This window comes from Geotrypetes seraphini, chromosome 4, assembly GCF_902459505.1.
Source record: "Geotrypetes seraphini chromosome 4, aGeoSer1.1, whole genome shotgun sequence".
In the NCBI taxonomy this organism is placed as follows: domain Eukaryota; kingdom Metazoa; phylum Chordata; class Amphibia; order Gymnophiona; family Dermophiidae; genus Geotrypetes; species Geotrypetes seraphini.
The window spans coordinates 259,062,870-259,089,573 of NC_047087.1; the positions used below are offsets into that span (position 1 = coordinate 259,062,870).

The 26,704-nt window shown below is 42.9% G+C and overlaps 1 protein-coding gene across 2 annotated transcripts in view; it reads left to right on the forward strand.

Moving 5' to 3' along the window:
- The window catches only part of NOC3L (NOC3 like DNA replication regulator), a 103,555-nt gene that overhangs the window by 14,877 nt on the left and 61,974 nt on the right, over positions 1 to 26,704 (forward strand). For both annotated transcript variants that reach the window (XM_033943480.1, XM_033943479.1), the window contains exons 7-8: positions 5,534 to 5,695; positions 24,511 to 24,604. In XM_033943480.1, coding sequence (XP_033799371.1) covers positions 5,534 to 5,695; positions 24,511 to 24,604 — 256 coding nt within the window. The remainder of the gene's footprint in view (positions 1 to 5,533; positions 5,696 to 24,510; positions 24,605 to 26,704) is intronic.

The window sequence follows — 26,704 nt, forward strand, 5'->3', positions numbered from 1 at the left end:
CATTTTCACCTGAAACAGCAAAATTTTGCTATGTCTCATAGCTCTCCCACAAACAGGAGAAAGCTTCCTTCCAATTTCTGGTGCTCTAGTGGCATAGTTGGGGCAGAAACAATCTCCAGTTGCTCCTGCTCATGCCGTCTCTCCACTGGCAAAATGACTGACCTTAAGGAGCAATCGTCCAAAGTTCCCAATTGGTAACAAAATTTTGATGCACTCTCATAAAACACCAATAGGGACAAAATATTTTCCTGTTATGAAGTAAGAGTTGCTCTTTGTTTTAAAACAAATTGGAACTCATGTAACTGCCTATAACCTATGGAGCATTTAGCTCAAACTTAGGGCTCCTTTTACGAAGTGCGCTAGCGTTTTTAGCGCGCACTACAGTGACATGCGTGCTAACCCCACGCGTTAGCATGTAGCACGTGCAGCAATGTAGCGTGTGCTAAAACCGCTAGCGCACCTTCGTAAAAGGAGCCCTTAGTAAAAAAAAAAAAATCAATAAATTTACCAATTTCATCAATTTGCATATCATGAAATCCATGCTATAACTTATGGCTTAGCTTTCACAGAAAACTATCAGGGAGGAATTTCTAATTATTTTGACACATTGTATGTCAATTTTTATGCAGCATGTGAAAAGTTATGATACAGATTATGTCAACGTTGGCTCCCCCGGAGGACAATAATTTGTGGTTTCTGAACAATTGCTCAGAAATAGAAAGAATACAGCAAATATATTAACACTGTCAACAAAAGCTAATTAGATAACTACATCATTGCTTTGCTATACAGTATCCTTCAAAACTATGATTTTCAGATATACTAAGTTGTGTGACATAGCTGTACAGAACATCTGTCTAACATTGTGCCAACATTAATGTCCAGATTCAAAGAACTGAAGAATTATTTTCACTTGGTTGACAACACAAAGTTGGAAGAAGGAAAGGCTGCCAAAATTGCTCCATTCTACCACCATTTTGCAAAAATAATAATAATAATAACAATTTATATACCACAGGACCATGAAGGTCTATGCCGGTTGTTGAAGTTGCTAGAGTATTTACTGAGAATTTGAGCATTGATGAATCAATGATACCTTATTATGGTCTATATTAGATGCAAAATGTTTATTCGCGGAAAACCAATACACTTATAAGGTCTGGATAATGTGCAGTCCAGATGGGTACCTACACTGGTGCAAAACAAACTGACCCATTAGATTCCAAAGAAGGCACTCACGTTGTGACTGATCTGGCTGCAATCCTTGAAAATCCCAAGCAGCATAACCTGTATTTGGCAACTACTTCTCATCCTATGGTTTGTTCATGGAATTGAGAAGAAATAAAATGAAAGCTCACAGTTCGTGAGCATTGTGCCAGAAAGTTCCCACTTGTTCTGTTCAAACAACTGGCAAAGCAGGGGTGACTTTGATTATGAAAATGTTGCCTGTGTACGCTGGAATGACAACAGTGTGGTCTCAGTGATGTCCAACTGGGCCAGTATTCTGCTAACACAAGGTATCGAGTGTTAACAGTAGTCAGCAAAAGCAGTAGATAACAATCTTAATAGCCAAAAATGGTTGGATTGTACAATGAAAATACGGGTGGTGTTGATGTCTTGGATTGGCTTTTAGGCTCCTACCATCCAAATCTGCGATCAAAGAAATGGTGATGAAACTTGTTCAACAATGGTCTCAACGTGGTGGTTGTTGCTGCTTGGAAATTGCATTGCCATGCTGTTGGGCAGAAAGAAGTGATGGGCCATCTCAGCTTCAGGCGTGAAATAGCTACTGTTGCAATGAAAGTGGGACTTGATGCACAACAACTGAGAAGGGGTGGCCCAACAGTCAAGTCATAAGAACATAAGAATAGCCTTACTGGGTCAGACCAATGGTCCATCAAGCCCAGTAGCCCGTTCTCGCAGTGGCCAATCCAGGTTACTACTACCTGGCAAAACCGAAGAAGTAGTAACATTCCATGTTTCCAATCCATCGCAAGCAGTGGCTTCCCCCTTATCTTTCTCAATAACAGACTATAGACTTTTCCTCCAGGAAATTGTCCAAACCCTTCTTAAGATAAGATGATGTGCCATCCCCATGGTTGTCATTTCCTCTCACAAACAACACAAGGACGTTGTGTTCAATGCCAAAAGAAAACAAGAAAATGGTGCCAGAATTGACTCCATGAAATATGTTTCCCAGAATTTCATAATGTGATTCATTGCCTGGCTTGGCTATTTGCACATTTGTCTTAAAGATAAAACATGACAAAATACATAAGTTATTTGGTTGGCATTTTATTTGTCAAATCTACCAAGATTTGTTAAGTACTTGTTTTGCCTAATTTTGATTAGTTGTGAAAAAATAAAAATTGTAAAAAATTTGTCCAAATGGGAACATACCAAGAAGTTGACAGGGCAATTAATTTTTGGTCTGATTTTGTTTGCATATGATCTCAAAATTATTTCCGCAACCTGTGCCCCATCAATGAATTTTATGTGACCCCTAAGACTATGGCAATTATACACAAAATGTTGTTAACCAGAGTTTTTGCAATGTTAAAATATATTTCAGAATAGCCATTTTATCAGTTTGTTTCTATCATTTTTGGTTAAATTTTTACTCATTTTTGGTTCAATTTTTACTCTTCATAGAAGGTCTGTGGAGCTATGTGCATTTCTTATCTCAATATTACATAATGTTGAGGCCTACTAGGGGAAATATTGATGCTCATGTGGCCCTTTGTGTATAAAAGTTGTCTCCCCTGCTATAGAGGCAGATTTGTGAGATTGCTGCTGAAGGAAGTTGCAGCCATTTTGATAGCGGAGATGACATAGGCAGGAGCACCTGGGGATCGCTCCTGGCCTGACTCTGCTATTAGACCATCAGCGATAGCAAAGTAGTATCAGAAGGGGGGCTCCTTCTTCTATTTGGGGAGGGGGTTAGAGAGGAGGAAGAAGGAAGGAATCTCATTCTATGTGATGGAAGGAGGAGGGGGCTTCTTCTCCTGTTTAGGGAAGGGAGGAAGTGTTGGGTCTCCTGTTTGGGGGTAGAGAGGAAGGAAGGGGGATCTCCACTTTGGAGAGGGGTGGCCAGTTTTGGTTTTGGCTAAAGCTGAATGTTGACTTTTCAGCTAAAATAAAAAAAAAATGATTTCAGTTGCCCACTAATATGACCCAATTTAAATGTGCATCTGCCTTATTTTTTATAGATTATATCTGCACATGTCACTTGTTAAAATCGAATTTTATACATTCTTCATGCTGAAGTTTGAAATTAATAGCATGCGAAAAATAATGCACAGGTTGTTTGGGATATTTGGAATAATCACTTGTAGTTTAAAAATACTTCTCCCCCCCCCCTTTTGCCCTGTTTTTTTTCCTCTTATTTTTTGTTCCCTTTACTCTTGCCTCTTTATTTGCATATGTAGCTTCACCTAGGTTGGAAGGCCAGGTAGTGCCTGTCTTTTTAAAATATCTTCCCAAAACCTGTTACAATACAGTTGCATCCTTTTGCACCTGCTTGGCTAAATAAGCATGTCAGTGTAACGTTTATAACCTGCAATGTAGATGGGTTTAAAAAAGATTGGACAAGTTCCTGGAGGAATAGTCCATAGTCTGCTCTTGAGTCAGACATGGAGGAAGGCACTGCATGCCCTAGGACTGGTAGCATGGAATGTTGCTGCTACTTGGGTTTTTGCCAGGTACTTGTGACATGGATTGGCCATTGTGGAAACAGGATACTGGGCTAGATGGACCGCTGATCTACGTACCCAGCCTTTTCTCTAAACATGCCTACAGCGGCCATGTAAATGTACGCGTTGCTTGGGGTAATTTTATAAGAGGTCTTTTATGTGCAGAAATTCCTTTAAACTTATCCCCTTTAGCTTGGGAGTTGGCATGCTGGGTAAGGAAATGACCCCACTGGTGATACTACTCTTGTATTCACTTGTAGCAGCTCATGTAGGTTGTGTACTTCCTTCATCCATTTTGCTTGTTTCTTTTTTTTTTTTTTTTTTTTTTTATCTTTATTCATTTTAACACTTACAATAACTGAAACAGTATATAACATCCATTTGGGGCTCCTTTTACAAAGGCGCGCTAGCGGTTTAACGTGCGTAATACCTCTTGAGCCGGCGGTAGTTTTTAGGCCAGCGCGGGGGATTAGCGCGTGATGAAATGCAATGTGCGTTAACCCCGCTAGCGTGGCTTAATAAAAGGAGCCCTTGGTCTTACATACATCACTTAATATTATACAAAACTCAATTTCAAATCCATATCCCTCCCCTTCCCTATTCAATAACATTCAACTCAAGAGAAATATATAATAACTTCCCCCCCTTCCCTCTCCCTTGTTTCTATCTGGACACGCTCTTCCTTTGTCTCTCTCTACCACTGGTGCACGCACACTCTCCCCAGAGCCTGTCCTGTCCTAACTTTCTGCTCACCTCTAGCAGTTACCTTCCCCATTCATTTTTCACCCCATGCCCTTCACACTGGCGTTCTTCCCAGGCTGGGAATACTCCCACACCTTTGACTGCTAGCATTACTTATAAAACTGATGTTCTGATTTCTTGTGCTACTATAATCTGACCCTTTTTTTGCACCATTCTCACAGAAATTGTATACCATATTTTTACACACATAAGACACCCACGTGCGTGCAAATTGCATATTTATGTAAAAATAAGCTGGTATAACGTGTGCTGTAGCAACTTATTTTTCTATAGCATGCTAATTGCAACATGAACACTTTTTTTGTTTTTAAGGGCTTTTTTTTTTTTTAGACTTTTGCAGGCATTATTACTGCTTGAAATCTGCAAAGAAACCTAATAAAGAAAAAAGCCTTAAAAACAAATGCGCTAATTTTGAAATTAGCATATTCTAGTAAATAAATACTGGTATAGCTTGCAGGGGTTAGGTGTGGTTTGTAATAATGTGCCTAACACACAAAAGTATGGAAGTTGAGTACTGCCTGGTTCAGACTCGCTGCAGTACCAGAAGAAAACAGGACCAGATGCTTGCCTCAAGAGGAGGTGGCAAAAGAACAAGGACTGGGAGACTTTCTTCCTTCAATACACACTTTTTACCACCACCTCTTGAGATAAGCATCTGATGCTGCATATGGAAGAGTCCTGTTTTCTTCTGGTACTGCAGCGAGTTTGAACCATACTTTTGTGTGTTAGACACATTATTGCAAACCACACCTAATCCCTGCATGCTGTACCAGTATATTTTTACTAGAATATGCTAATTTCAAAATTAGTGCATTTGTACTGAAGAACATTGCTTTAGTTCAGGGATCTCAAAGTCCCTCCTTGAGGGCCGCAATCCAGTCGGGTTTTCAGGATTTCCCCATTGAATATGCATTGAAAGCAGTGTATGCACATAGATCTCATGCATATTCATTGGGGAAATCCTGAAAACCCGACTGGATTGCGGCCCTCAAGGAGGGACTTTGAGACCCCTGCAGTATGTCTGACCTTAGTTTTATCTATTACCTTTTTAAAAACCTAAGATATTGTTTCTTACACAGATTAAAAAGCTGAAAGAATTGCGAGCTATGCTTATGGAACAAGACTCCACTGTAGCAGTAACTGTTCGAAAGCTAGTGATGGTATCCCTGATGGAAGTCTTCAAGGATATTACGCCTTCCTACAAAATTCGCCCTCTGTCAGAGGCAGAAAAGGCTACAAAGGTAATGCACTTGCCCCAGGGGATGTCGGGTAAGAAGATAGGACTGCTTCCAATTCCAAGAAAATAAATGAAAATTATTACACCCATTGTAGTGAAATGAAATATCCAAACAATTTAGGTGTAAAAAATTTATACAGTCTAGATTTTATTGGCTATATTTTAACCATGTTTCACTTACAATTTCTCCCAAGTCAATATTTGTCTGTGTGAAAGGTACAGTGTCTTCAGAAAAGCAGCAGTCAGGCCGGTCTGCACAAATTAGATTTTTTTTTATACTTCTCTGATACAATCCAAAGACACCAACACGAAGCAAAGTTGCTGCTTGGAGAACAAATATAGGAGGAAAAAAATTGCAGAGAATCTGAAACTGAAAATTTGTCCCACTGAGGGTTGGGTTCAAGGAAACTTCAATAACTATATCCTGGAATAGCAATAGATTTTTATATATATTTTTTTTAATACATTATCCTAGGACAAGCAGGCAGCATATTCTTGACTGATGGGTGACGGCACCGACGGAGCCCCGGTACGGACAATTTTAGAGTGATTGCACTCTAAGAACTTGGAAAGTTCTAGCAGGCCGCACCGCGCACGCGCGAGTGCCTTCCCGCCCGACAGAGGCGCGCGGTCCCCAGTTTCTTAGTTTCCGCGGAGCTAAGAAGACGCACTTTCAACGGCTGTTGAAAACTTTTTTCTCATTCGCCTTCCCGCTCGCGTAAACTTTCCCTTTTTTCTTTTCTTTTTTTATAATTAAAAAAAAACAGAATTTTCTTTTTTTTTCCTCTCTTTTTCGGGTTCGCCCCGGCGGGGCCTGCTGCCACCATCGAGGCCTCGGCCTTCGATTTGGCAGAAGCCGTTTTCACGTTCATGCCCCCCCAACCCGGTTTTAAGAAGTGCCAGCGGTGCGCAAGGCCCATTTCCCTCACTGACCCGCACAACTGGTGCTTACAGTGCCTGGGTCCTGACCATCGGGCGTCCACCTGCACCCGCTGTGCCACTCTAAAAAAGAGAACGTTAAAAAACCGCCAGATCCAACAGCAACTTTTATTTGGTACCGAGATGTCGGATTCGGCGGCACCGGTCCCGACTTCGGCCCCGACGCAGTCGGCACCTACCTCATCGACGCCGCGCGACACCGTGCCGGTGTCGCATCCCTCAGGTAAGCCGGTTAAGAAGCCTTCCCCGCTGGAGCGTCCTCCGGTCTCAGTGGCAGCGAGCCCAATCCTGCCGACCTCGAGGCGCCCGCAGAAGCGCTCCGCTCCGATTGAGGTTAGCCCTTCGACCTCGGGTTCCTCTTCGGAGTGTAGAGCGGCACCAAAGGTACCGCAGAAGAAAAAAGCGGTACCGGTGCCCTCGCTGGACGAGCGAATTGCCGCCATCCTGCAAGTACAGCTCAAAGAGCAATTGCAGCAGCTCCTGCCTGCTCTTCTGACACCGAGCCTTCCAGTCTCGGTCCGGTCTGAGCTACCGGTACCGGCAGTGGAACAGCCTCTTTTATCGGCATCCACTTTGTCGGTACCGGTACAAACAGCTTCCTCGGTATCCATGCCAGTTTTAGCTCCGGAACCGAGGTCTTTACACCAGGCGGTGCAAACTTCGGCACCGGCACGCCCGATGACATCTCCCGGTACAGTTTCTCAGAGGTCTGGTAAGTCGACTCACAAAACTCGACACCTAGAACCCTCCACACCGGAGTCATGGGACCGTAGCTTTCAAGTGAGGGACCCTGATCTGTGGGGTGATTCAGAGAAGCCTTTCCTCTCTGAGGGAGAGTGTTCGTCAGGGGACGAGGATCCTTCTGGTTTAGATCCATCCTCCAAACCTGATGCAACTTCTTTCACCTCTTTTCTCAAAGAGATGTGCGACTCTCTCTCTATTCCCTTGGAGGCTGAATCCAAAAAATCCAAGGCATTTCTCGATGCACTGGACTTTGACCAGCCTCCAAGGGAATTCTTAAAATTGTCTCTCCATGATATTTTGCGAGAGACTTTCTATAAAAATCTAGAGACACCTTTGACCATTCCAGGAGCTCCTTGCAAACTGGACTCCTTATATAAGGTCATACCTATTCCGGGCTTTGACAAACCGCAACTCCCCCATGAGTCTTTACTGGTAGAATCTACTTTAAAGAAATCCACGGGGGCTAGTGTGTACGCCTCTGTCCCTCCTGGCAGAGAAGGTAAGGCCATGGATAAGTTTGGCAAACGGTTGTATCAGAATGCGATGCTAGCTAATAGATCTGGGAACTATGCTTTCCATTTTTCGTTCTACCTTAAGCATCTCATTCAAACTTTGTCAACTTTTGAGAAATACCTCCCTGACCGTAAAAGATCTGCCTTTCGCCAAACTTCTTCATCGCTCTTACAACTTCGTAAGTTCATGGTCAGATCAATCTATGATACCTTTGAGCTGACCTCTAGGGCCACGGCTATGTCAGTGGCCATGCGGCGACTGGCCTGGCTTAGAGTTTCAGAACTCGATGTCAATCACCAAGATCGCCTGGCCAAAGGACCTTGCTTGGGGGATGAGCTGTTTGGAGAATCCATGGACTCCACTACCCAAAAGCTCTCAGCTCATGAGACTCGGTGGGACACTCTCCTTAAAACGAAAAAGAAAACCCCACCTACCAGGCCTTTTCGCCAACAGTCGGCCTACCAGCGTAGATTTGTGGCTCGTCCTTTACCACAGGCCCCGCAGCAACCCAGGCGTCAGAGGCAACAACAGAGGCAAGCTGCTAGACCAGCACAGCAGCAACAACAGGTGAAGCCTCCCCCTTCACAAAAATCCACTCAACCCTTTTGACTTGGTTCTCCAGGACATAGCCAGTCTCCATCCTGCCGCCCACCTTCCGCAGCCCATAGGAGGACGCCTTACTCTTTTCATAAGCCGTTGGGAAACCATCACCTCGGATCAGTGGGTCCTCAACATCATCCGCCACATGGCTACTCTCTCAACTTTCAGACACTTCCTGCCAAAAGTCTGCCAAGAGAGTCTGCTTTGAACACTCCTCAGGTTTCACTCCTTCTTCAGGAGGTTCAATCCCTCCGCCTTCTGAACGCCATAGAGGAAGTTCTTCTAGATCAAAAGGGGCAGGGATTCTACTCCCGTTATTTTCTAGTTCCCAAAAAAACAGGAGATCTCAGACCCATCCTAGATCTTCGCAATCTCAACAAATGCTTGGTCAAAGAGAAATTCAGAATGCTCTCTTTAGCCACTCTTTACCCTCTTCTCAATCAAGGCGACTGGCTATGTTCCCTCGATCTCAAAGAAGCATACACTCACATACCGATCAATCTGGCCTCCAGACAGTACCTACGCTTCATGATCAATCGTTGTCATTACCAGACCCTTCGGTCTTGCCTCCTCTCCAAGAGTGTTTACCAAATGTCTGATTGTGGTGGCTGCTTTTATATGTTCCCACCACCTTCAGGTGTTTCCTTACCTGGACGATTGGTTGATAAAGGCCAATTCATCTCAGACAGTACTCCAGGCCACCAGCCAGACCATTCTATTTCTATGTTTGCTGGGGTTCGAGATCAATCTACCCAAATCTCATCTCATCCCCACTCAGAGACTTCAATTCATTGGAGCAATCTTGGACACAATCCTCATGAGAGCGTTTCTGCCGTCCAACCGTCTTCAAACGCTTCAATCTCTATGTCAGCAGGTGCTTCCACAACGTTCCATCTCTGCCAAGCAAATGATGATACTCTTGGGTCACATGGCCTCCACAGTTCATGTCACACCACTTGCACGTCTTCACCTGCGCACTCCTCAATGGACCCTAGCTACCCAGTGGTCCCAAGCGATGGATCCTTGCTCACGTCACATATCTGTAACATCATCTCTTCGTCAGTCTCTACAATGGTGGTTGATATCCTCAAATCTCTCCAGAGGTCTTCTGTTCCATCTACCTCCTCATCAACTTGTCATCACCACCGACGCCTCCCCTTATGCCTGGGGAGCTCATTTGAACGAGTTCCAAACTCAAGGACTTTGGACAGCTCAGGAAATGAAGCATCACATCAATTTCCTGGAACTCAGAGCAATGTTTTATGCCCTCAAGGCCTTCCAGCATCTTCTCTTTCCTCAAGTCCTCCTGCTGTGCACAGACAATCAAGTTGTGATGTACTACATCAACAAGCAGGGTGGGACAGGCTCTCGCCTCTTGTGCCAAGAAGCCCAGAAGATTTGGGCTTGGGCCACAGATCACCATCTATTCCTGAAAGCTATCTACATTCAGGGAGAACAGAATTCCTTGGCGGACAAGCTCAGCAGAATTCTCCAGCCTCACGAGTGGACACTCGATCCTTTAACTCTACAGTCCATCTTCGCTCAGTGGGGCACTCCTCAGATAGACCTCTTTGCAGCTCCTCACAATCACCAGCTGCCCCTATTCTGCTCCAGACTCTACTCTCCTCACCGTCTGGCAGCGGATGCATTTCTCCTCGATTGGTCCAATCTGTTCCCTGTACGCTTTCCCTCCTCTGCCTCTCATGTTAAGAACCTTGTTCAAGCTCAAGAGGGAACGAGCCACCATGATTCAGATTGCTCCACGGTGGCCCAGGCAACATTGGTTCTCCCTTCTACTTCAACTTCAGTTCCAGGGAACCCTTTCTTCTTCCACTGTTTCCTTCTCTGCTTACACAACATCAGGAGACCCTTCTACATCCCAACCTCCAGTCTCTGCACCTGACAGCTTGGTATCTCTCGGGCTGACTTCGACTGATACTCTTTTGTCTCAGCCCGTTCGCTCCATTCTGGACGCATCCAGGAAACCGGCCACTCTGCAATGTTACCTTCAGAAGTGGATTTGATTTTCTTCCTGGTGTCTTCTTCATCATTTTGATCCCACTTCCCTTGCAGTGGAGACGTTGTTGGATTATCTTCTTTCTTTGTCTGACTCTGGCCTCAAGTCTACTTCCATCAGAGTCCACCTCAGTGCTATTGCTGCTTTTCATGAGCCAGTCCATGGAAAACTCCTCTCAGCTCATCCCTTGGTGTCCAGATTCATACGGGGTCTTTTCAATTTGAAACCACCTCTTAAATCCCCTCCTGTTATCTGGGATCTCAATGTAGTTCTTTCCGCCTTAATGAAGCCTCCATTTGAACCTTTGGCTACCGCTTCTTTCAAGTTTCTCACTTGGAAGGTACTTTTCCTTATTGCTCTTACCTCTGCCAGGAGGGTCAGTGAGCTACATGCACTAGTTGCGGATCCACCTTTTACAGTCTTCCATCATGACAAGGTGGTTCTGCGTACACATCCAAAGTTTCTCCCTAAGGTTGTCTCTGAATTCCATCTCAACCAATCTATTGTTCTGCCTGTCTTCTTTCCGAAACCTCACTCGCATTCTGGAGAACAGGCTCTGCATACTTTGGACTGTAAGCGGGCTCTAGCTTACTATTTAGAGCGTACTAAGCCCCACAGATCATCTCCCCAACTCTTTCTGTCCTTTGATCCGAATAAATTAGGACGTCCTGTTACTAAACGTACGTTGTCAAATTGGCTTGCAGCGTACATTTCATTTTGTTATGCTCAGTCCGGACTGACACTGGAAGGTTCTGTCACGGCCCATAGAGTTAGAGCTATGGCAGCATCTGTGGCTTTCCTCCGTTCCACGCCTATTGAGGAAATCTGCAAGGCTGCTACATGGTCCTCAGTTCACACTTTTACATCTCACTATTGTCTGGATGCATTCTCCAGACGGGATGGACACTTCAGCCAATCTGTTTTGCAAAATTTGTTTTCCTAATGGCCAACCTACCCTCCATCCCTCTTTTTGTTAGCTTGGAGGTCACCCATCAGTCAAGAATACGCTGCCTGCTTGTCCTGGGATAAAGCACAGTTACTTACCGTAACAGGTGTTATCCAGGGACAGCAGGCAGATATTCTTGCGTCCCACCCACCTCCCCGGGTTGGCTTCTTAGCTGGCTTATCCTAACTGGGGACCGCGCGCCTCTGTCGGGCGGGAAGGCACTCGCGCATGCGCGGTGCGGCCTGCTAGAACTTTCCAAGTTCTTAGAGTGCAATCACTCTAAAATTGTCCGTACCGGGGCTCTGTCGGTGCCGTCACCCATCAGTCAAGAATATCTGCCTGCTGTCCCTGGATAACACCTGTTACGGTAAGTAACTGTGCTTTAGCATATGCCATTTTCATTGGTTGCTCAAACAAGTTATATTCAGTACAAGTTGTTCACTGTTTTCAGAGGGTTTATGATTAAAATTTAAAGGCCCCTGTTTACTAAGCATTTTTCCCTTAGACTCAAATTTGGAGAAAATGTTTTGTAAACAGGCACCTTATTTATGAGACAATAGAGGATGAAGTGAATTGACCAAGGTCACAAAGAGAATTGGTTGGAATTGAAGTGGTCATGACTGAGGTCCATTCCCATTCCTTAGAGAAGATGTTGGAAGCCTAGGAGTTTGTGGGCAGAAAATGCTCTATGAAAGGATAAAATCTCAGAACAGATAGTTTTTGATAACTTGAAAAAAAATGTATGTGTTCTATAACTTTCTAATTACAGTACTAAACTATTTATTTAAAGGTGCTATTATATTTTTATCCCAGGGACAAGCAGGCAGCATATTCTCACATGTGGGTGACATCATCCACAGAGTCTGGTAAAGACAGTTTAAAAGTGCACTGTGACTTTGCAAAAAAACTTCAAAGACTGAAGACTACCTGTACCGCGCAAGTGCCTACCCGCCTGACACTGTCTTGCAGCTCCTTCAATTTTTTGTTTTGCATGGTTCGGGGGTGTTGTCTTAAATTTCTCTCAGGACATCTATTATGTATGTGTAACATAACATAACAAAACATTGTGCTTATTGACCCCGTAACCGGAAGTTCAACGCGGTTTACAAAAAGTTATAAAAGTAAACATGTTACATGAAATAAGATGATTCATTAAGCAGTCAATATTTAGAAAAAAGATAGGTCTTCAATTGTTTTCTAAAATGGCCATAGGAATGGTAGTAAGCATCAATATTCGGAATTCGTTGTCATGAAGAACTGCCTGAGATGCCAAAGTATGATTCAGAAATTTCTTACTCCTGCAACCCTGGACAGATGGAAAATTAAACAAAGGATGAGTTTTTATACTATGTCTATATGATGCTAAAGAAAATCTATTGACTAAGTAAGAAGGAGCTGTACCATAAACAACCTTGTAACAGAAACAGCCTAGTTGAAACAATACCCGGGCCTCCGTTGGCAGCCAATGCAATTTGCGATGAAAGGGTGTAACATGATCAAATTTCTTCAGGCCATAAATCATTCTGACCGCTGTATTCTGTATTATTGTAAGTCTTGCTAATTCTTTCTTGGTGACTGTCAGATAGATAATATTACAGTAATCAAGAAAACTCAATAGTAACGATTGAACCAGTAATCTAAAAGCAGTAAATTCAAAATAAGATCTAATTGTTTGTAATTTCCATAATGTGAAGTGGCATTTACGCACTACATCCATCTGAGCATGCATTGTAAGATGCTCGTCTAAAATAACTCCCAAAATTTTAATCGTCGGATGTATTATATACTGAGTTGAATTTATACTAATAGAAGGTTCAGAAGAAATATTAGTAGCAGTCACCACAAAAAACTTTGTTTTGCCAGAGTTTAGTTTGAGTTTAAATTTTTGCAACCAAGAATCCATCTGTTTCATTACGTGTATTTTTTTTTTTTAATTATTTGTATTTTAGACATCTCTCTTTTTTGTGCCTTCCTGTCACTTTAGATGTAATTTCATTTTTCTTTCATCCGGTAAAATAAATTTTCAATTCTGAATACATTTTCTTTTCAGATCTGTGGACTCCTCTGAGTCCATTTTTAGGCTGGGAGTGCTATCTCATTTTCAGCACATCTGCCCGACCTCCCAGAAATCTTGCATCAGTGTTTTTTCTGTCCTTGTGCAAGCCTTTTATCTGCTTCAAGAGATGCACTTGATGTAACAGGGTTGTTTCAGGCAGGGATCCACATAACTGGTGTATACAGTGCCTTGGTACAAACATCTATTTACTAACTTTAAGTAACACTTGCTAGTAATGCTAACCAAGCAATATTCTTTTTACTGTAACTCTAAAGTATTTCTATATCATTCAACAAATTTTATTTATATGTATTGGTGTCTTCAGGTATCCCAGGCAAGGGATGTCTCGTACATATTGGGTTATGCTCCCTCGCTCTTATATCCTGCTTGATACTATTATTGCCATCAGTCTTGATCATATTGATATTTCTTGCACACACTGCTGTCGTTTACAGAAGAGGTCACTTAAAGCCAGATTTCAGTTTGAAAAACTTTTTGGTTCAACTATTTAATTATGCCTAGAGAGTCAGGCAGCGACATGCCTCATGAACACACATCGTGCACTGCAACATCAATGCCTAGCATCAATGTTAGGCATCGATGATGTGCATGTCATTGCTGGACTCTTCTAGCATAATTTTTTGAATTTGAACTGAAAAGTTTTTCAAACTGAAATTTTCTGGCTTTAAGCGACCTCTTCTATAAACAACAGCAGAGTGTACAAGAAATATCATGATGTTCAGGACCAAGGCTCTTACCTTGCTAATCTTCTTTCTTGTGCAACAAGACTGGTAATCTTGACCATCAGGTTTTAACCCCCACCAGTTGCGAAGGTTGTAGAGAGCCCATCTCCAATCACTCTGGGATGAGCTTCTCCCACTCAGTCTTACTCTCTACAGTAGGAACCTGTCTGTCTGTTCTGCTCAAGTTTAATCTTTATTATCCGGTTGGAGCTTTTGGTGCTGCAGAGGATCCTGGTCACCCCAGGGCATCTTTGGCTGCGAGAAGATAGACTCTCAGGGCTGAAGTCTAGCCCGCAGGCACATGCCTGGCCTGATTCCTTTGTGGCCAGTCTGCATTAGTAGTTCTCAGAGCTCAGGGTCCATGCCTTTGGGAATAATCTCGCCCCAGGTTTGTCTACAGTGGGCTTGAGAGCAGACTGAGCGGGGTCCCATTGCGGTTTATCTAGGATTGGGGTCAACTGGTTTCCTCCCCTCATGACGTCGCATGGCTCTAGTGGTGGTGGTGGGGGGGGGGGGTCTGAAGGTCCAGTTGCACTCGGGGACTGGACAGCAGTCCGAAGAAACAGATTATCTGTTGAACTCCAAGTTTGTCTGAGGCAGAGATCTTCTCTTTTATCTGATTTGTGGCTTTTCTTTGCAGCTCCAGTACAGAACAGCAGCAGGCTATTGCAGCCTATGGGAAAACTCAGGGGGCCTTAAAACTCATTTTTGAAGGTTTCTGAGGTTAGGGATCAAATCCACCATCTCCAAAAATCCCTTCCCTGCATTTTTGGAGTTTGCATTTTTTTTCTCCATGGGCCGTTTAGGCGCCAGAATCGCTATTGAGGTGGCCATCTTGGATTTCCGGATTTTTATTTTAAAGGCCTCCATCTGCCTCTCCCTTCTCCCAGCCACACTTTTGTTGACAAAGCCATGAGCGGTGGCTTTTGCATGCAGTCCGCTGGTCTTTGCAAAGCTACGATGGGCAGCTCATGCATCCGGCCCGCTGTCCTGGAAGCCTTCCCTCTGACACAGACTGATCTTCGGCCTAAAAAAATCCGACCACATCTCTCCATACTACAGAAAACTGCACTGGCTACCACTCGAAGCCAGAATCATCTTCAAATTCAGCTGGCTCTGCTACAAGACACTATTCGGCACCTCGCCCACCTACCTCATGAATCACTTCGTTCTTCAGGACCATCCCTGCCCCTCCCGCAATACTCTACTATTCTCATTCCCCACCCCCAAGGGATGTTGAATCAAAAAATTCCTGACACAGACGTCAGAGGGAAGGGTTCCAGGTCAGTGGCCTGCATGCAGGAGACACTGATCGCGGCTTCGGAAGACCAGCGGACCGTGTGCAGAAGCCACTGTTTGCGGTTTTGCCAACAGAAGTGTGGCTGGGAGGAAGGAGCCGGCCAGAGGAGGTAAACGCGGGAGGCATGAATTTGGGACGCAGAACAGAGGTGGATGATGAGGGGCACATTGGGACATGAAAGGGAGGAGGAGGGTCACGTTGGAACAGGAAGCGAGGAAGAGGGGCTGCGTTGGCATAGGAAGTGAGAAGCAGGGTCGTGTTGGACAAAGGATGGAAGGGAGGAAGACAGGAGGGAGGGAGCATGAACTTGGGACTCAGAATGGAGTGAGGGAGGGGAGCATGAACTTGGGACATAGATGGAAGAATGGAGGAAGTGAGGGAAAGAGATGCAGAGGTGGGGAGGGAAAAGAAAGGGAACAGAGGAACAGAGAGATGGTGCACATGGGGAAATGAAGAAAGCAGGTGAATTGTTGGGCATAGGGAGGGAAGAAGAAATATCGGCATGGTGGTAGGAGAGGCATGAGGTACAGTTGCATGGGGAAGAGAGATGAGAGGGAGAAATATTGGATGTGGTGGTGGAGAGGGAACAGTGAGATAGATGAAGAACAAAAGTAAGTGTAAACCTCCCTATCTTTTCTTTCTATTTAAACTACAGTACTTTAAACATTATAGAAACATTCTTCAAAATAATGTTTTTATAAACTGTCTACTGTACAGGATCTGAGTTACATGCAAATTCAACTTAAGAACAGTTTAAAAAATGGAACTCGTTCTTAACCCAGGGACTGCTATTAGTGCTTTTCATATACCACTAAAAAAGAAACTACTGTCTGCACATCCTTTGGTTTCCAGATTCATGAAAGGCCTCTACTATACCAGACCATCTATCAAACCTCACCCATACTTTCCACTCTTATGAAGCATCCATTTGAGCCACTCTTGACTTCATCTCGCAAACATCTTACCTGGAAAGTAGTCTTCCTCATAGTTCTCACTTTTGTAAGAAGAGTCAGTGACAAATCTACCATGACAAGGTAATTCTTCGTTCTCATCCTAAATTCCTCCTGAATGTCATCTCAGAATTTCATCAGAACCAGTCTATACGGCACTCGTGTATGCGTGGTACAAGTAGTCTTCAGACTTTAAAGGGTTTTTTTAAGTGATAGTGCACTTTTAAACTATCTGTACCAGACTCCATGGGTGATGTCACCCACATGTGAGAATATCTGCCTGCTGTCCTTGGACAACATCTATTAGAGGTAAGTAACTTCGCTTTCTGCCTTATTATCAGTTTATTAATGCCATCTAGTGGACAATCAGACTTGTAAAACTAAACATTTGGAAAGCAAAAGGATCAAATATATGCCAAATGCACAGTATAAAAGAAATACTTCCTTCTTTTTTGGGTCTTAGTTATGCTACTCATTTTTATGCTTTTGTAAAAAAAGAAATTACAGTTTACTGAAAATTGTCCACCTGATACCAGGAGCCTCATACTTCCATGATGCAATTTGCGAGATACCAAGGACGATAAAAGAACAGAGCAAGAAACATCTCTGTGTAGGAAAAGGTGCAACAACTTACTGAGAGAAAAGATAAACAAAGAGTGCTATAGAATATTGCACCTAATATTGAACAGAATACAAATTATCACTTGCAATCCCTATATTCTTACAAGAAACTTCACTGGCTACCTATCGAGGCAAGAATTATCTTCAAATTCGGTTGCCTCTGCTTCAAGATTGTCTTCGGCACAGCACCCAACCTCCTGAAACACCTCACCCTACAGGACAAACTCCGCTTTTCATACAAAACACGACTGTTCACATTTCCTTTCTCCCAAAGGATGCAAATTCAAAGATTCCTCAACAGGACACTCTCCTTTCAAGCAGGGATCCGGGACAACACCTTAAGTGACCTAATCCTGAACTCACTAACATACAATTCATTTAGAAAATCACTAAAAACCCACCTGTTTGACAGATTTATCTGACCCTTTAATTCTGCTCAACACCTACCATGCCTTACACATCCCTTCCCCCTTTTCTCCCAGTCACCTATCTGTCTATCTATCCCTCCCAAATCTAACTGAAGTAACCTTGCTGTCCTTACACTTGTATACCATCTTGACCTGAAAAGGTATGACGGGATGTAAATAAAGCTATTATTATTATTATATAGCTTTGAAAAATTGGCCTCGCAAAGATCTTGAAATATTGGATGCATAAGCAAAAAAAAAAATCTCTATGCCATCCAAGTAATCTAAAACTACTAATACATGCTGAGATTTTATATCACAAAAACTGAAGGGCAGTCTGGGTCTTATAGATTGCACAGACAAAACTGCTGTTTTGTAGACCTGCTTAGCAGACCCAAATACTTGGTGCTGAAGTATGGAAGTGAACAGCCATAATCGATCTCTGTGCTTAAACTTGGGCAAACTTTGTGATGAATAATAATAATAACAGTTTATATGCCGCAGGACCGTGAAATTCTATGCGATTTACAATGATTAAAAGATGCTACAGATTAAGTAGACTTAACAAAGTTAAGAGTTAGTGATTAATAGCTCTAAAGATCAGTTGTGGACTAAGATTGTATAGGTCAGTTACCTAAGTACTTCAGGAACAGATGTGTTTTAGGTGTTTCCTAAATTCCCCATAAGTAATAGGCATAAGCAGTTGTTCCAGATCTTTACCCCATAATGCTGCCTGATGTGAGAAAAGATGTTGATGATGTCTTTTAAATTTACATCCTCTAACTGGTGGAGAAACAAAGTTCAGATGTAAGCTTCTCTTATGTCTGTTGGTTGTGAAAGAGGAAAGGTCAGTTATATATTTAGGGGCTAAACCATATAGTAGAGTATAGAACGAGAATTCGCCAGAACATGGGGAAGAAGGAACAGAATTTGTAAAACAAGAATAAGATTCGGGTCAGCAAGCAAGAAAATCTATTTTCTAAACTATAAATACATTGGGAAGTAGAGCGCATATGTTCAAAAATCAACAAAACTGAATACTGGGATGTTAAGGAAAGGTGAACTTCAACCTAAATATGACAGGTGCAGAACAGGATTATATTCAAATGATTTTTATTATTTCAACAATAAACAAACAAATACATGAAGCAGATTTCTTCAAGAAATAACAGAGCACACACACAACCCCCCCCTCCCTTCCCAACCCACCCTACCCCAAGAGTCCAGTGTCAAAACAAAGACCGAGAGTTGAAGGTAATCCTATTGATTCAAAAGTCTACTGCGAGCATGCGGTGTAAGGTCCTGCCAAAAGCATTCCCAGGTCTGGCTGAATCTACGACCCGGCCCATGATGCAGAACAGGATTAAAGACTTTGAGCAATATACCAATATCAAAATGCTCTTATATTCTGCAAAATTAATTAAGTTCTATGGGGATAACAGTTTTAAAAGAGACCAGACATCACTGGAAAGAAAACATCGGTCTAATTTTAAATTTTAACAAAGTTTGTATTTTAACCTTTGAGGAAGTAGAATCTCCTGTTTGTATGTATCGAACATGTCGACAAACCTGATTTAATGAGAGAGTCAGCATGGGTTCAGCTGAGAGGTCTTGCCTCACCAATTTTACTTCACTTCTTTGAAGGTGTGAATAAACATTTGGTTAAAGGCGAGCTGGTTGATGTAGTATACCTAGATTTCCAGAAAGCTTTTGACAAAGTTCCTCATGAGAGGTTCCTGAAACAATTATGGAGTCATGGGATTGGAGGCAATGTTCAATTGTGGATTAAGAATTAGTTATCGGACGGGAAACAGAGAGTAGGGTTAAATAGCCATTTTTCTAAATGGAGGAGGGTAAATAGTGGTGCGCCGCAGGGATCTGTACTGAGACCAGTGCTATTTAACTTATTTATAAATTATCTGGAAGTTGGAACTATGAGTGAGATGATTAAATTTGCAGATGACACTAAGCTGTTCAAAGTTGTTAAAACACATGCGGACTGTGAGAAACTGCAGGAAGATCTTAGGAAATTGGAAGACTGGGCGTCCAAATGGCAGATGAAATTTAATGTGGACAAATGCAAAATCACGCACATTGGGAAGAATAATCCAAATCATAGTTACCAGATGCTAGGCTCCACAATGTGGGGGGGGGGGGGGGGTCAGTGCTCAAGAAAAAGATCTGGGTGTCATCGTGAACAATTCGCTGAAAATTTCCGCCCAATGTGTGGTGGAGACCAAAAAAGCAAACAAGATGCAAGGAATTATTTAAAAAAAAAACAAAAAAGGGATGTTAAACAAGACTCAAGGGCTCCTTTTACTAAGGTGTGCTAGCGTTTTTAGCGCATGCACAAGATTAGCACTATAGTGTGCGCTAGCTGAAAAATTACCGCCTGCTTAAAAGGAGGCAGTAGTGGCTAGGGCGCGCTGCAATTTAGCGTGCCCTATTCTGCACTTTAAAGCCCTAACGCACCTTTGTAAAAGGAGCCCTAAGAATGTTATGCCTCTATATCGATCAATAGTGCCATTTAACCTTGAGTATTGCATTCAGTTCTGGTCTCCTTATCTCTAAAAAATATAGCGAAACTAGAAAAGGTGATGATAAAGGGGATGAAACTCCTCTCGTATGAGAAATGACTAAAAAGATTAGGGCTCTTCAGCTTGGAAAAGAAACAATTGAAGGGAGATATGATTGAAGTCTACAAAATTCTGAGTGGTGTAGAATGGGTACAAGTAGATCAAAATTTATTTTTTTTTCTGCATCAAGGTTTACAAAGACTAGGGAACATTTGATGAAGTTACACAGTAATACTTTTAAGTTGAAACAATTTTTATTGATGACAACAGAGCAGCAGAAACCAGAATAACAAACGCTGCCAACAAAGTACAGGCAAATACAAACGGAAAGGGAGCAAGAAAATTCCAGGTCATCAAATTTTTCCATAATAATATAATAGAACCACCCCCACCCCTACCACAATCCCTTTCTCTAAATATATTGTTCAAAGTGCAACAGTGGTTATCAATAACTGTATAACGATACAATGGCAAAAAATATCAAAACCCTCCATCCAAGCGTAACTTACCCTGGTATCCCTCCCTTCATGCAACTCAACAACAATGAAGGACCATTGCTTCAGAAGGGTGACCCCAGAGTAAAGCAGGGTAAAGAAACAAACAAGAATTTTTTTAATGTCATCCTAACCTCTCCCCCGCAAGTCTATCAAGCCCCTAAAACCACCCCTAAAGATATAAATTCCTCGAGCTCTATCCGCAACTCCAACCTTCCCCCGCCTAATGGAAATTCTAGGAATATGAATGGAAAAAAAAAGGCAGACCACCGTAATGACGCAGGTGGTCATTATGGTGGTCTGCTTTTTTTTTTTCTATTCATACTCCTAGAATTTTCTTTTGGGCAGGGGGAGGTTTGGGTTGGGGATACGGCTTGACAAATTTATATTTTTAGGGGTGGGGGGAGTAATCCTTTTAAAACCAATAGAAGGAAATATTTTTTCACTCGAGACTAGCTAAGCTCTGGAACACATTGCCAGTGGATGTGGTAAGAGCGGTTAATGTAGCTAATTTTAAAAAAGGTTTGGACAAGTTCCTAGAGGAAAAGTCCATAGTCTACTGTTGAGACAGATATGGGGGAAGCCACTGCCTGCCCTGAATCGGTAGCATGGAATGCTGCTACTATTTGGGGTTTTGCCAGGTACTTGTATATTAGGTAGGTATTTAAACGTCTCTATCATATCTCCCCTCTCCTGCCTTTCCCCCAAAGTATACAGATTGAGATCTTTAAGTCTGTCCCCAAGCACCTTATCACGAAGACCACACACCATTTTAGTAGCCTTCCTCTGGACCGACTCCATCCTTTTTATATCTTTTTGAAGGTGCAGCCTCCAGAATTGTACACAATATTCTAAACGAGGTCTCACCAGAGTCTTATATAGAGGCATCAATACCTCCTTTTTCCTACTGGCCATACCTCTCCCTATGCAACCTAGCATCCTTCTAGCTTTCATCGTCACCTTTTCAACCTGTTTGGCCACCTTAAGATCATCACATACAATCACACCCAAGTCTCGCTCTTCCATCGTGCCCCTAAACTGTACTGTTCCCTCAGATTTTTGCAGCCCAAACGCATGACCTTGCATTTCTTAGCATTAAATTTTAGCTGCCAAATTTCAGTCCATTCTTCAAGCTTTCAGGTCTTTCTTCATGTTATTCACACCATCTGGCATGTCTGCTCTATTGCAGACTGATCTCTAAGAACTTTCTTAAGAGATCAGAGTCCACAGGTGACCCTTGAGGGTAGGAATGCTGGCCTAGTGCCTAACCCTCAGTAAGCCTGGTTCTAAGAGAGAGGTTATAGGGGATCTGCATTAAAGATAGCATTCAGCTCTCGTCTTGTAGCTCACATTGTTACATTCAGGTATAGTAGGTGTTTGTACCCATAGGGTGAGCAGTCTAATTTTGTACCCAATTATTGGAGGGTTAAATAACTTGCCTGTGTCCACAAGGAATGTCAATGGGATTTGAATCCTGGTGTCTCTGGTTCTCCAGCCTGCTGCTCTAACCAAGTTTTGGAGTCTCTTTCTAATGGCTGCTCATTCAGTTCTACCCAGCTCAAGCCACAGCTGCAGCTCCTCTGAAGCCTGCACCTTTCCACATATCCCAGGTTTGGGCCTAGGCCTCTCCTCTTTCTTATCCCCAGGCTACTGCTCCTTTAGCTGTTTTTGTTAACCTTTGCCCCCTAAATGGATAGTGCATTTTGCTGTCTTTCATAATTGTTGCCAAACTTATTTTCTGACAAAGTTCCAGCTCTGCTCTTTGGAACTCCTGAGTTGCTTCCCACCAACTATAGTTCCTTGGTAATTTTCTTGCTGGAAGTTTTCCTAGTAGAATACAAATCACATTTATACTCAATCTTTCTGGCGGGGACTGAAATGAAGCCAAGATTTGGATTCTTTCCTGTTTTCCCTGCAAACCACAAAGTACTTTTGTGAGCTAGGTACTAGTAAATCAAAAATGCAGAAGCTTTATAAATGGCAAATTTTAGTTAAACCAACAGCAAGGTACTGAAATCTTGAAAATAAAATTGACAGCCCTTAACTAATATTCAAGGGATGTTCCTTCCAAATATAAATTTTAATCAGGATTTTGATCTTTATCTACTGGAAATGCTGTTAATCTAAACTTTGAATGAAAGGTTTGTCAGCCTTCAGCTATTGTTCATAAACTCCAATGTGTATTGTGTATGTTTACTTGTAAGCTGCTTAGGATATAAGTGGATAATAAGTTTTTAAAATAAACTCCAAATGAGAGACATGCCATATTGAATGAGGCACTAAGGCCCGGATTCTGTATAGGACGTTTATCCCGGGCGTCCTATACAGAAACGGGCCTACACCCGCCCAAAGTTAACCCGATTCTGTAACCGACGTCCATGTTGCAGACGCCGGTTACAGAATTGGGTTTAACGTGCCCAACATCCCTCCCCGGACCCCCCCCCAACGGCCCCTCCGAAGATCGCCGGCAGGAGGATACCAAACCCCTCCTGCCGACCCCCCAACGGCTCTCCTGATGATCGCGGCAGGAGGGTACCCAACCCCCCCAACGGCTCCCTCAAGATCACCGGCAGGAGGGTGCCCAACCCCTCCTGCCGACCCCCCCCCCATGGCCTCCCATAAGATTTCCAGCAGGAAGGTGCCCAACCCCTCCTGCCGGACCCCCCTCCCAGCGAACACCACCACCCCGGAACCCCCCCATGACCTTACCAACAAGTTGGACCGGACGGCTCCTCGCATGTCCGGACAGCAGGCCCGCCTCTGTGCAAATGAGGTGGATCCGCCCCTTCCCTGCCCAACCCACAGGATCCTAGAGCCTGATTGGCCCAAGTGTCTAAGGCCCCTCCTATAGCGGGAAGGGCCTTAGGCGCCTGGACCAATCAGGTCCTAGGATCCTGTGGGTTGGGTAGGGTAGGGGAGGGCCCGCCTCATTTGAACAGAGGCGGGCCTGCTGACCGAATGTGCGAGGAGCCGTCCGGTCCAACTTGCTGGTAAGGTCAAGGGGGGGTTCCGGGGTGGTGGTATTTGCTGGGGGGTCCAGCAGGAGGGGTTGGGCACCCTCCTGCTGGCGATCTTGGGGGGAGCCGTTGGGGGGTCGGCAGGAGGGGTTGGGCACCCTCCTGCAGGTGATCTTGGGGGGAGCCGTTGGGGGGGTCGGCAGGAGGGGTTGGTTACCCTCCTGCCGCGATCGTCGGGAGGGTAGTTGGGAAGTCAGCAGGAGGGGTTGGGTACCCTCCTGCCGCGATCGTCAGGAGGACCATTGGGGGGTTGGGCACCCTCCTGCCCCGATCGCTGGGGGGGAGGGGAGACTTTTGCGGCCTTAGCTGCGGCCGCTATACTAATCATGGCAGGGAGATCCTTGCCGCGATTAGGTACAGCGGCCGCATCTACTTACCATGTAAGCCAGCATTTTGCTAGCCTACATTGTAAGCGTCTCCCATTCTGCTAGGGAGACGCGTAGGGCCACCTAGGTTAGCTTAAAGCTACCGCCTAACCTTAGGCGAGCTTAGGCGGCTTGCGGGCCTCTCTAGGCTCCCTGGAGGCGCCTTCAATATAGGCGGCCTGCCTGGGAAGCATTTTTTATTTTTTTAGAAAAAGTGCCTCCCGATTGGCTGATTAGACAGCTGTAGGACGCCTACAGCTGCCTACAATCGGGAGCACTTTGAAGAATCAGGGCCTAAATGCTTGTTTTGTGGTGTATACTGTATACCACATTTATAATTATAAAGTGGTGTACAACAAAGGTGCATACAAATATATTACAAAACAATATAAAACAAGTCAAGCATCAATAAAACAACATTTTAAAGTATCAAAAGCTTGCTTATAAAGCCTAGTCTTTATAAATTTTTCCTAAAAGTAATCGCACATATTTTGAAAGCTTGAAGTAAACCTATATATGGTTCTCTTACAGGTTAAAAAAGAAACTCAGAAGCTCCGAGAATTTGAAGAAGGTTTAGTCAGTCAGTATAAGTTTTACTTAGAAAATTTGGAACAGACAGTCAAAGGTATGTTGTAGCATTCTTTTCCTTGAGTGTTCTAATGTATACATTCTTATCAGCAATTTGGACAATCCAGTCAGTGGCCAGGTTAATGTCTCTTTAATATTATGACTCGTAGAGAAAATGTTATGGAGATTTCTGTCAACTGAAGTTGGAATTTAACACAGATAATGCAAAATAAATGCTTAAAGAACAGCAAAATCAATACACAAAGTGCTTGTTTGGAATTTATAGTCTTTGGAATGTCACAGATGTTGCCCATGAGTGTAAGATTTCTCAGAAAAGAGGCCCCTGTGGTCTCAAATGCCACACCTTTTTGTCCAGTCTCATGCAGATTGAGTAAAAGGTATCACAAGTTGTAAAGAATCAAGGCAGACCAAGTATTGACCTGAATACAATTCTCTTAGGTTCTGGTAGATATTGAAGAAGCAGAACATTCTTTTGGTAGCATCTCTGAACCAGGCTTCTGATTATGTTTTGTTTCCTTGCAGCTGCCTGAACTTCTATTCAGTCTTTGATCCATTCTAAATGAGGCTTCTAGTCTAAGGATATTGTAGTGATACCAAACATAGAGTCCACATACTGTATGTTTTGTTTTTATCTGAATCCATAGTCTATATTGGCCCTCGAAAATATAGAGAGAATCTTTCTGAATGAAGCTAATCAGTAATTACAGTCAATCAGTGCTGCACTCTTTTACACTATCAAACATTTTTTTTCGTATAGTTCATCAATAAATAAACACTTAAAAGATAGTGAATAAATATCTGGAGTGCAAAATACTTTTGATTTTAGATTTTGATTTTTATGATCTCAGCGACTACACTCCAGCGTCATATTTCATGTAAAGCTGGAGTTATACCATAGCCAGCCTCCTCATCGGTCATTATTTAGCTATCTTGTGATAAATAAATTAAATAATCTTAGTGAACTCTTAAAGCCCAAAGTGATTTATCTTATATAGAAAACTTGGGGCTCCGATGTGAATTCAGCATTTCGCCAGAGAGCTGTGTCAAGGAGCATCCCCATTTAAACCATCACATCACTATCTCCATGTTGGTCTCAGTATTTTGTACTCCAGATATTTATTCAATATATTTTAAGTGTTTATTTATTGATGAACTATACAAAAAAATTTTTTTGATAGTGTGAAAGAGTGCAGCACTGATTGATTGTTTTTATCTGAAACACTTCAAATGATCTGGTTTACTAAGCAATGCTAATAAATGGCCTGCTTTAACCCCAATGTGGGTCTTTCTTGCACACTAAGGTCACTTTTAGTGCTGTTGGTAAATGGCCAGTTTTGACATTTCCTCTGTCATCAGGTGGAGACAAAAAGCACTGAATTCTAGCAGTAGTACAAGTAGGCTGTGCAGTCCCTCATAGAATCAGTCTGTTCTCAGTCTCCAGCAGGTGGAGGGAAGGAGGGCAGAATTTTATTGCCAATTTTTCCTGATCCCATCTTAGACCTAAGAAATGTCTTCAGAGCCCTTTAAAAAAAAGTTTGTGATGAGTGCTTAATCCCCTTCTTTCAAAAAGGAGACTTTGCTTCTTGGATCTGAAGGGAACCATCTTACTTGTGGTTTGCATGTATCATTGTGTATCTCAGATTTATGTAATAGGGAAACGCCTTCTGCCTAGCATCAACAACATATCTACAATAAACCCAAACATTACAATTATAAAATAAAGTTGTGTTGATATCATTTGAGACTTACTGAAACTTACCCTGTTTCAATTATGATCATTGCACAAAATCATAAAGTATCCAAGTGTGTCAAAAATAAGCATCTATAAAAATAAAATAATCCAACAGTTCATATAGTGTGGCTGCATTATCATTCATTCAAAGTATATTTTTCAACTTGAAAATTAAAGCTTAACTTAAGGTGTCTGGGGGCCTCCTCAGGGACACAACAACTTCAATAATAATAATAGCTTTATTTATATCCCGTCATACCTATTCAGTTCAAGACGGTATACAGTAAAATAGAAATACAGAATGGATACCGCAGGTATCTTGGCAAATGAAGATTACAGAGTTGGATTAGAGGGAGTGTGCGGGTAGGAGGGGGTGCATGTTGGGAATATAGGTGGGGAGGATGG